This window comes from Microtus oregoni, unplaced genomic scaffold (assembly GCF_018167655.1).
Source record: "Microtus oregoni isolate MIOR12 unplaced genomic scaffold, Mior012 000044F_ref0000062, whole genome shotgun sequence".
Taxonomy (NCBI): domain Eukaryota; kingdom Metazoa; phylum Chordata; class Mammalia; order Rodentia; family Cricetidae; genus Microtus; species Microtus oregoni.
In genome coordinates, this window is record NW_024543218.1 from 2,656,936 (window position 1) to 2,668,695 (window position 11,760).

General features: G+C 40.0%; 1 protein-coding gene across 1 annotated transcript; it reads left to right on the forward strand.

Annotated features, from left to right (window-relative positions):
• The first annotated feature begins 9,177 nt into the window (after positions 1–9,177).
• On the forward strand, positions 9,178–9,771 carry LOC121434788 (transcription factor BTF3). The gene has a single exon (XM_041633763.1). The coding sequence runs from the start codon at positions 9,283–9,285 to the stop codon at positions 9,769–9,771; it is 489 nt and encodes a 162-aa protein (XP_041489697.1). The 5' UTR covers positions 9,178–9,282.
• The last annotated feature ends 1,989 nt before the right edge of the window (positions 9,772–11,760 follow it).

Consider the following 11,760-nt stretch of genomic DNA (forward strand, 5'->3'; position numbering starts at 1 on the left):
GTAGGAGATGTTAAAGGCCACTTTCCGCAGTGAAAAGGTCAACCACACAGAAACTTTTTTTTGTTTTTGGTTTTTTTTTTTTTTTGAGACAGGGTTTCTCTGTAGCTTTGGAACCTGTCCTGGAATTAGCTCTTGTAGACCAGGCTGGCCTCAAACTCCCAGTGATCCGCCTGCCTCTGCCTCCCGTGTGCTGAGATTAAAGGAGTGCGCCACCACTTCCAGCTTAACCACACAGAAACTTAACAGAGAAATAAGATAACTAATAGATGTCAGGACTCAATTGGACTTAACAGACATCTAGAGAACATTCCTCCCAAACACAAAAGAATATGAATTCTTCTCAGCACCTCATGGACCTTCTCTAAAATTGACCCCATACATGGTGATAAAGCAAACCTCAACAGACACAAACAATTGTAATAAGCACCTGTGTCTTATCAGATCACCATGTTTTAAAGTTAGAATTCAACAACACTAATCACAGAAATCTACAAACCCTTGGAAAGTGAATAGTGCTCAGCTGAATCAACAATGGGTCAGAGAAGAATGAAGGAAAGAAATTAAAGACTTTCTAGAATACAATGAAAATGAAGGCACCACAAACCCAGACCTATGGGACTCTATGAAAGCAGTGCTGTGAAGAAAGTTCATAGCACTAAGTGCCTGCATAAAGAAAGTGGGGAAATCTCACACTAGTGGGTCAACAGCACAACTGAAAGCTCCAGAACAAAAGAAGCAGACTCACCCTGGATGAGTAGATGACAGGAAATAATCAAATTTGCGGGTGAAGTTGATAAAATAGAAACAAGGAAAAGACTATAAAGAATCCATGTAAAAAAAAAAAAAGAACTGATTCTATGAAAAAGAAAATCAAGAAGATAGACAAACCCTTATCCAACTTAGTCAAAAGGCAGAGAGAGAACATCCAAATTAACAAAATCAAAAATGAAAAGGTGGGTGGAGCAACAGATACTGAGAAAATCCAGAGAATCATTTCATCATACCTCAAATCCTGTATTCCACAAAATTGGAAAATGTAAAGTGAATGGACAATTTTCTGAATAGGTACCACATACCAACATTAAATCAATACACAGTGAACAATTTAAATACAGCTGTAACCTTCAAGTTAATAGAAGTAGACATCAAATGCCTTCTTCCAACCCCACCTCTAAAAAAAATCCCTGGACTTGATGGTTTCAGTAAAGAATTCTACCAGAACTTCAAAGAAGAGGAAACAGCTGTACTCCTCAAATTGTTACACAAATTAAAAACAGAATGAACATTTCCATACAAACATTTCCATTTTATGATGTTACAGTTACCCTGATACTAATCCCACACAAAATATCAAAAAAAGAATTACATATCAGTCTCCCTCATGATCATTAATGCAAAATTATTCAGTGAAATACTGACAAACTGAATCTAGGAATACACCAAAAAAATTATTCACCATGATGAAATTGGCTTCATCCTAGAGATGCAGAATAGTTTAACATATGAAAGTCTGTCAATGTAATCCACCACATAAATAAATTGGAAGAAAAAATATAACCATCTCATTAAATGCTGAGAAGCATTTGACAAAGTTCAACACCCCTTCATGATAAAGGTCTTGGAGAGATCAGGGATACAAGAAAGGTATCTTAACATAATGAAAGGAATGGACAGAAAGCCTACAGCAAACATTAAAAAAATGGGGACAAACTCAAAATGAGCCCACTAAGATAAGGAACAATACAAGACTGTCCTCTCTCACCATACCTAGTAAACTTAGTCCTTGAAGCTCTAGCTAGAGCAAAGAGAAAACAAAAGAAGATCATGGGAAATCAAACTGGAAAGGAAGAAATCAAGCTTTTGCTAGTCACAGATGATATATTAGTATACATAAGTGACGCCATGCACTCTATCAGGGAATTGATTATACCTGAGAGAGATTTTACTTAACGATTTTGAAATGGGAAAAACCTCCATTAATCTGTAGAATTTGAGATGATATGACCATCTTTAACTGCTTGGTGGCAGTGCACACTTTTAACACCATGACAATTATCTTTTTTTGTTACCTTAAAATTCTCTTAGCTGTTAATATTCTGAACATCTTTTTCCCTCTGGGACAGGAAATCACTACACCCACCTAGATAAGCACAGTGCACAGTACAAGCCAGCTAGCCACACTGGGTCCTGGAGGAAAAAGGGAAAGTTCCTGTGGAGTGCAGGATTGTGACATTGTCTGCTTTTGTAGCCTAGGACAAGTGCTATTGAAATGCTTACCTTGGCCTATGTAGAAACGATCTTTGAATGGGGTGGGAGAAATGGTCAGGAATCACTCTGCAGAGTCTTTAAGCACGCTACAGCCCTGTGGACAGTGTCCTTGTCACTCAGACTGCACGAGCCAATCAGACCCTCCAGGTGACCTGCCAGTCATAGGCAGTGCAGGGTTCTTCCAGGCAGCCACATTCAGACTTGGCTTTGCCGAGGAGCTGTTCCCAGTGGTTTCATGTGCTGCAGTGAAATTGCTGCTGCTGGAAGAAGTTGATGACCTGAGAGCTTTGGCGAGCTGGGAAACAATAACATGGTGAGCGGGGGGTGGTGGGGGGGGTGGGGGGGGTGGGGGGGTGGTGGAATGCTGTCTCCAAATGGGGAGGAGCAGAGGGTGAGGTGCAGGAGATGGCATGGTGCATCCTCCTGGGATCAGTGTGGGAACCTGCTGCCATATTCCCTGTGTTGTAAAGTCCCATGTGGTCTTTGTTAATTCCTAGATTTAAGGAACAGGCCTCTGAATAACTTTGTGCTGTGGGTTTAATCCGCTTAGAGAATTGGGAGCAGGGTGCTGTGTGTACAAACATCTTTCTTGTCAACTTCAATATGCCATACTCAGAGAGGCCTAGTTTCTCCAGTATCTTCTTGAAATTGAGCACTTTGCATTTAACCTTTACATACAATCTCCATTTGTGTTTAACTTGTGGACGGTATCAAGGCATCTCACCTGTTGGGTAGCACTGCACTTCTAAGCTGCAACATAGAAGAGTTGAGTTGCTGATATAAAGGATTTTCCAATGCCTTGGAAATAGTTCAGTCTCACAAAGTAGAATTAGCTGAGGGAGGACTGCCTCTAAATCACCCAAAAGTTAAATGTATTTTAATCAGGGCTACTAGAGATTAGGATGCTAGGGTACACATTGTTCAATCGGATTGTCCAGATATTTGGCTCCAAAAAATTACAAAGAAGCCACCACTGACTTAAAACCAGACACAAGGCACATCCCCATATCAAAAAACAACCTCTAACAAGCTTTTAAAGGAGGCATGACAGGTTCCTAAGCTATTTTAAAGCCTGGTGTGATGTAAAGTTCCAGTTTTCTATTTGAGAAAAGCACAGTTCTTCCAGATGGGCAATATGACACCAGGTGACATATAAATGAAATGCAAAACATTGTTGTGTGGAGGAGTAACCTGAACAATCAAGGGTTTTCTTTTATGTCCCCTTGAGGAAGGAGGAACAATCCTGGCAGACCTAGTAATAGCCCGGGGCCTTAGCCTTGTGAGTTTCCCTAAGTATCTGATCTACTGATAATAAAACACAGCTCCTTTTCTAAAACCAGGAATATGCTTAGGGGAGCTGGTAATGTTCTGGTGCCAAAGCCTTTGTGGAGGGGTGGCTTCAGATTCTAAGAACCTCACTTGGGAGGCAGAGACAAGGCAGATCTCTGTGAGTTTGAGGCCAGCCTGGTCTACAAGAGCTAGTTTCAGGACAGGAACCGAAAGCTACAGAGAAACCCTGTCTCGAAAAATCCAAAAAAAAAAAAAAAAAAAAAGATTCTAAGAACCTAACTCTTCCCACCATATGGAGCTATAGTTATCAGTCCCATGGCCACTCTGCTCGTAGTAAAGTTCTTGAGATACCCTGTGTTCCCATTGTATAGATTTGTTTGAGTAGCCTCCTCCTAAATTCATGTGATAATTTGTACTTATAATTCTCTAATTTCTTTCATTTCTCCCTTGGAAGTATACTGAAAGACCCAAGTGGTGGGCAGTCTTTCAGGCTAAGGAGACCCTCCCAAGGAACAGCGAGATCACTCTTCGGATGCAAACAGCAAGAGGCTTTATTCAGTACACAGGTACCTGGGGCGACTTAGTCTCTCGAAAGACAAAGCGCGCCTGCAGACTGGGGGAAGGTCTTTTTATAGGAAAGAGGGCAGCAGAAGCAGATTACAGAAGCAAATGCATCGTTAGTGGTCAGTTGGAATGGGGCAAGGGGCACAGGTGGTTTTTCCTCTCCCAGCACAGATATATGGGAACAGATATCCTGTTAATTGATGTCCTGCCCGAATCTATGGATATAAATATCCTGTTTTGCAGCCAGGGACCCTGACCTTACTCTGCACTTACAGTCGTTCATCAAAAGCTTTGTGAAATGACGTTACAGCAGCCAAGCTGGGATCTTTCATAGGGGGAGTTGTCTCTTCTGTGAATTACTGATATTCTAAGTTGGGCACATGTGCTGACTATAGGCATCCTGTTTCCTTAAGCAAACGGGAGGTTCTCATTAGAGCAGGCCAGCTGCGGGTTCCTTATCGCTTGGGGCCAGATGGCTGACCGGCTGACCGCAGATATCTTGCCTGGCTTCTCCGCCCTTGTTCTCAAGTCGAACTTCCCTGCTCTAATGTTACTTGCGTTGCTCCAAAGTTTAAGCCTGGCATTGCTGCTGCTTAGCTGTTTGTCTATACTGTGGGGGTCTTTCAATACAAGATGCTATTCTCCATTTTAAAATTCTTTTGAGACAAGGTTTCTCTGTAGGAGTGTCCAGACTATTCTGGAACTCACTGGGTAGAAGAGGCTATCCTTGAACTCACAGAGATTACTTGGCCCAGCAAGGGTGTGTGCCACCAATGCCCAGAAAAATGCAATTTTTCCTAGGAAGCTTTCTAGGCATCTGCAAGACCTCCCCACCCTAGCTTTTTATCTTTTTTACAATTTGGTTTTCCTATCCTTCTCATCCCTGTGACCTTCACCTCAGGACCCTGTCACTGAAGGAATCACCTGCTGATTATGGTTACCAGTTTAATGAAGAAATTACCTTGATAATATCTTTGCTCTGTAACTCTCCTATCTGCCTAAATGTCTAGCCTGGCAAGTTGCCTGTTTCTATTTCAATTGTTCAAAGTGTAACCCAGAGCCTGAACCTAAAGGACACTTAAGGTGAACTGCAAATGTGGAATCTGTCTAGCTGGCACCTCTTTGAGCGTTAGCTAGAGATTGATGTCTACCATCATTAAAGAGGTTTTTCTTTATTAATCTCCTAGTGTGTAAAGTTATTTCTCAATGGAAAGGGATATTAGTTCTAGAACAGATGCATTTCCATCCTGTTAGAAAATAGTTTCTGAGAGAAGTTCTCTTTTTTTTTATTTATTATGTATACAATATTCTGTCTGTGTGTATGTCTGTAGGCCAGAAGAGGGCACCAGACCTCATTCCAGATGGTTGTGAGCCGCCATGTGGTTTCCGGGAATTGAACTCAGGACCTTTGGAAGAGCAGGCAATGCTCTTAACCACTGAGCCATCTCTCCAGCCCCCGAGAGAAGTTCTCTTATGTTGACTCAGGTGCCCTAGGTCTGCTGCTGTCCAGGGCAATGACCTTGCTGTCCTGTACATTAGACTTTCAAAACCAAAAGCTATGGAGAAACCCTGTCTTGAAAAATCCAAAAAAGAAAAAAAAAACACAAAATTCCTAAAAAAAAAAAAAACCTCACAGTTTTAAAATTATGCATTTGTGTCATGTAGTTGACTGTGCATTGCAGTTGCAGGGAAAGGATTTGCATATGGTGCATATGGAGCATTCCTTATGTCTTCAGACCACAATAGGATGAATAGTTTATTGTGTACACTGCAGGGGAAACAGTGGAGGCAATCAACTATTAGAGCCACCATTATGAAGATGTTCCTGGCTGGGCAGAGGTGGCACAGGCCTTTAATCCCAGCACTAGGGAGGCAAAGGCTGGCTGTAAATTCAAGGCCAGCCTGGTCTCCAGGAGCTAGTTCCAGGAAAGGCAATTAGGCAACAATTCTATGCAGACATGGTTGATCTTGCTTGACACAGTTTTGTCTGTTTAGAGATTTGAGAAACAGGCCATTAACTAACTTTATGTGTCAGGTTACAGATCTCAGTAGCCAACATATGTATATAGAAACCATTAATCTATCTCTTATTAATGACATTCCCTCTCCTATACAAAGGCCAACTCTGTTTCAAAGTCAATATAGAAAGTTTTATTTAATCTCAAGAGTGCAATATTTTTATCATTTTAAAATCTCTTATTGGTATTTTTTTTTTGGTTTTTCGAGACAGGGTTTCTCTGTGGCTTTGGAGCCTGTCCTGGAACTAGCTCTGTAGACCAGGCTGGTCTTGAACTCACAGAGATCCGCCTGCCTCTGCCTCCCGAGTGCTGGGATTAAAGGCATGCGCCACCATCGCCCGGCTCTTATTGGTATTATTTTCAGATGTTTTCATTAAGTGTATTGCTGCACTTGTCTCTATTTCTGTTCTCCAATGTTTCAAAGTTATTAATAGTTGCATTTTATGTCTCTCAAGTGATGTTAATTATTGATTTCTGTGGAGAACAATGTCTCCTCTAGTTTAGGCTTGCCTCATACTACATAATTGAGAATCATTTTGAACACCTAATCTTTCCTCTGCTCCCCAGTGCTGGGAAAACAGTCCTGCAACTTCTTATAGGCTTGGCCTTGACTTGTCAATGAAGAAGAAATGTAGAGTAGTTACTGAGTGTCTGCTAATCTTTCTAGTCTTTATGGGGACTTAGAAGAAAAGGAACCTGTGCAAGAGGTGAGCTCATTGACCAATTTTGAAGCTGCTGGAGACACAGGGCACAAAGGGAGAAGTTGTACTGAGGGTGAAAGCTTTCTTCCGTCAACAGTAGTTGAGATTAGCTATGTGGAATCAGGTAGTCAATTGTAGATATTTCATGAATGTTCAGATTGACAATTGTTTTCAGTCCACAGACCAAGGCAATCAAGAATCTGGGAAAGAAACTGACATTATCTTTAAACCACATTGCTATATTTACAGTAGCTCAGCTAAAATACAAAATCTGGGTAAAAGGTTGTGGCCCTGCTTAACAGGACTGTTATATTTCTGCATTAAGATGTTCATCTTTTGAGAAAATGTATGAGAAATCTTTAATGTGCTCTAATACAAATCCCTAGTCTCTGGAGCACATGGCCATAAAGTCTATTTCAAGTTTTCAAAATAATTTTAGAGATGAAATCCACATTATACTTACATTTTCCTTGTTGCCTTCAAACCCAAATATGCCTGGATTGTTTTCTAATTCATGGTATGTTTTTCTTTAGCAACAGTTACAAAGTAACCACAGTTACACAGTAACAGGAGTTACTTTATGAATGTGGCCTGTGTTAGTCTGCAGGATTTCCCACTTCTGATGCAATGGGATGGATGCACTGTAAAGTGAGTGTGCAATGGAATGTGCAACAAAGGATCCTGTACTTTGGATGTGGAACAGGATGTGCTCTAGGGTAGTGGAATAATGTATACTAAACACAATCTTTTTAAACAGGGGCCCTGTCTGCTGGGCTGGGAGGGCAGAACTGGATGGATTGTACTGTCTGAGTCATTTGGTCTCTGATCCTCCAGTAGAGAAGCTGCTAATATTGTGAGTCCCAGCTGGGTGGCCCTAGCCAATGAGGGATTCTGGGAAGCCTTAGCAATCAGGAGTTCTAGTGGGAGAACAGGATTAATTTGGCTTATATTGTCATATTGTCATTCACTACTTAAGGATGTCAGGAAAGAACTTAAAGAGGGCAGGATTCTTAATAGATTTTTGTATGTTGAACCATTCTTGTATCTCTGAGATGAAGCTGACTTCATCATGGTAGATGATTTTTTGGTGTGTTTTTGGATTTCCTTTCCTAGTATTTTATTGAGTATTTTTTGAATGTATGTTCATCAGTGAGATGGGTCTATAATTCTCTCTTGGTTGAATCTTTGCATAGTTTTGGTATAGGGGTAACTGTAGCACCATAAAAGGGGTCTGGCAATGTTCCTTCTGTTTCTATTATGTGGAACCCTTTGAGGAGTATTGCTATTGGGTCTTAGTTCTGATGGAATTCTGCACTGACACTCTCTGGCCTTGGACTTTTTTTGGTTGGAATGACTTCTCTTTCCTTGCAGGTTATAGGTTGATCTAAATTATTCACCTGGTCTTGATCTAATTATGGTATGTGATACCTATTCAGAAAATTGTTGATTTCTTTTTTTCTCAAAATCATTGATTTAGTATAATACAAACAAGGAAATCTTAACATTGAAATACAAAGATTACAATATTGACTAAAGAATTTTTTCTTTACTACACAAAACATGACCCAGCATAAAAAACAAACCATTTTCCTTTTCCCATTAAAAGAAATGATATTGTTAGGAGCCAATTTCCTCCTAAAATCATTACAGGAACCATCACCCTGGGGAGTCTGCAGAGACCCCCACACCCTTAATTGTGTTAGGAATCCTTCTATTGACAGAGCCTACCCCACACCCAAATTGGCTGTTTATGGAGAGCTATCTGTTAGCGGAACCCACCCCACATTCCAAACTATCTAGGGAGCTAGGTGTGTCAACTCGTGACTTCTTGGCCTACAGTGACCTGACCTAAGACAACCTCCTGCCTACGTGACCAACTCGGACCATGTGACCAACATGAACCACGCGGCAAGAGCCCAGGCCCCTGTGCCCATCCCCCAACTCTTTACCCTATAAAAGTTGTACCCCGTCTCTAATAAATGGAGGCTTTGACAAGAACTCTCGCTTAGCCTCCTTCCGCTTTCCTAGCTCATATCTTCCAGGTAGTGCCTCTCCGTGACCCTGGAATAACTGACTGCCGGGTGGGTTACTAACCCTAGATTGAGTAACCCACCCAAAGGCAATCGACATGATATAATTAGTGTATTAAAATAATTTTGAATATAGCCCAACTATATTTACCTATCATCCAGTCAGAAAGTTTTATTATCATTTAGTGTATTGCTTGTATCTCCACTAACAAAATATTTAACCCCTAAAGCAGCAGTCATTTATAGCAACTCTGGTACCAACATCAAAGGGGAAAACTGGTTTAAAAAATTTCACAAAAGAGCTGCCATCTTGCGTCCCCGCGTGTGTGCGCCTTATCTCAGCTGGTCCGCCCGAGACCCCCTGAGCGCGAACCCTAATCCCCCGCGCGGCTCCATTTCCACTCCGACAAGATGAAAGAAACGATCATGAACCAGGAAAAACTGGCCAAGCTGCAGGCACAAGTGCGCATTGGTGGGAAAGGAACTGCTCGCAGAAAGAAGAAGGTGGTTCACAGAACAGCCACAGCAGATGATAAAAAACTTCAGTTCTCCTTAAAGAAGTTAGGGGTGAACAATATCTCTGGTATTGAAGAGGTGAACATGTTTACAAACCAAGGAACAGTGATCCATTTTAACAACCCTAAAGTTCAGGCGTCTCTGGCAGCAAACACCTTCACCATTACAGGCCACGCCGAGACAAAGCAACTGACAGAAATGCTTCCCAGCATTCTAAACCAGCTTGGGGCAGACAGTCTGACTAGTTTAAGGAGACTGGCTGAAGCTCTGCCCAAACAATCTGTGGATGGAAAAGCACCCCTTGCTACTGGAGAGGATGATGATGATGAAGTCCCAGACCTGGTGGAGAATTTTGATGAGGCTTCTAAGAACGAGGCAAACTGAACGGAGGTCATATCTGAAGAAGTGACTCTTGCAGAAGTTACAGGAGCTGCTATTTTATATCATGGCTGCTTTTTAAAGGTCTTTTGTTTATGGATCTGATCAAATCTAGATCGCTAATATTTTTAAGCCCAAGCCCCTTGGACACTGCAGCTCTTTTCAGTTTTTGCTTAAACACAATTCATTCTTTGCAGCAAATTAAGCTGAAGAAGCCTGGGAATAAAGTTTGGAAAAGGGTTAATAAAATTCTTTGCCTAAAAAAAAAAAAAAAAAAAAAAAAAAATTTCACAAAAGCCATTCTTGACTGTAAAACAACATATCACAGAAAGAGTAGGAATACAAGTTTGTAATTGTATATATACATACTCCAAGAAGTTTGTCAGTACTGAAATTCTTTTTATTGCTGTATTAGCAATGGAATTTTTGGAATATATTTTCAATGCCACATAGAAATAGATTCAAGAAACAAATTAAATTGAAGTCCTAGATAAAATGTTTCATTTAAAATATTTTCTACATCAAATTTCATGTTTATGTATGAAAAGTTATATAACATTATATGAAAAAAAATGTCATGAAGTATTTTTCTACACTATACTAAATGTATTTCCCAAGAGGAAAAAGTTAAAAATATCTAAAATATTTTAGATTAAGATTATAAGACCATCATAGATCTTATGAACATGCATCTGTTTACAGAATTAACTGTATACAAAATGTATTTTTCTTTTTTTTAATTTTCTATGGTTTATTTAACTTTATTTTATGTGCATTGGTGTAAGGGTGATCAGATCGCTGGAACTGGATTTTCAGACAGTTGTGGACTGCCATGTGGGTGCTGGGAATTGAACCTGGGTCCTCGGGAAGAGCAGTCAGTGCTCTTAACTGCTGAGCCATCTCTCCAGCCCCCACAAAATGTATTTTTCATTAGAGATCATAAAGAAATGAGTTGGGGACAACCACCCTTTACACCACATTATCAGCTCACTTTAACCACAAGTGTGTCCTTAGTATTTGAGTATATGAAACATTCACTCTTCATGAAATCATCCAAAGATTTACTTAGAAGATGAAGGTGCAGAAATATGAAATATGTTACTTATTTTTTTTCTTTCTTTCCAACAATATCCCAAGCATGGCATAGCAGCCTGAAATTATAAAATACTTAACTCTGCTTTAGTTATCTATACAGGCTGCTTGAATGTGAATTAAGTTCAAAAATTAGCACATCAAATAACAAAACCAGCCATAAAGCAGACTGAAAGCATTAAACATTTCATATATAAGTTTTAAATCATTTAATTTCTATAGAACAATTTTATTCACAATATAATGTGACAGAAATCACCACAGGAATGATATACTCATTGCAATCAGGGTGCATGCAGCAGCAGCTTTGCATTTTTATAACTATTATTTGTTTATAAAAATTAAGCCTCTCCAGTCATGCTTACCACATTTTAAGTTTGCAAGGTATGGGAATACAACATAGTTCAAAGAGAAAATGTCTCATCAATTTGAATGTAGCTTATCTGTATGAAACATGAAATATATTACTAAACCCTGAAATGTGCATGTCTAGAATTGCTTTTGTCCAATTTCAGGCCATTTGCAATCGTGTTCTGTTTATATAATATCAAGAGGACCTATTAGCAATTGTGGGTGAATGAGCTGCGGTTCCAACTGTGGTGGCAATGAAGTGTTATCATTGACTCCACCAAGTCCTGGATTTGTGGGTGAAGGAAGAGCCAAAATGTTCTTAGTTTCTACAATTCCTCCATTGGAAAAGAAAAACTGACACTGTTGAAGGAATGTTTCAATGACAGATTGATGGATTATAGTGGTAGACAGGAACTCCCGATTTTCAAAATCAGGTCTCATAAAAGTTGGTCAAAAACAGATGGATAAGTTGCCTGCTGTCATTGGGTTGATTTTATTTTGCTGACTAACCTTGTTTAAATGTGTTTAACCTTTCCAGTTTTGTAGAGAACA

Bases quoted from the DNA above. Each gene is read 5' to 3' on its own strand.
- LOC121434788 (XM_041633763.1), top strand. From the start codon at position 9,283: ATGAAAGAAACGATCATGAACCAGGAAAAACTGGCCAAGCTGCAGGCA.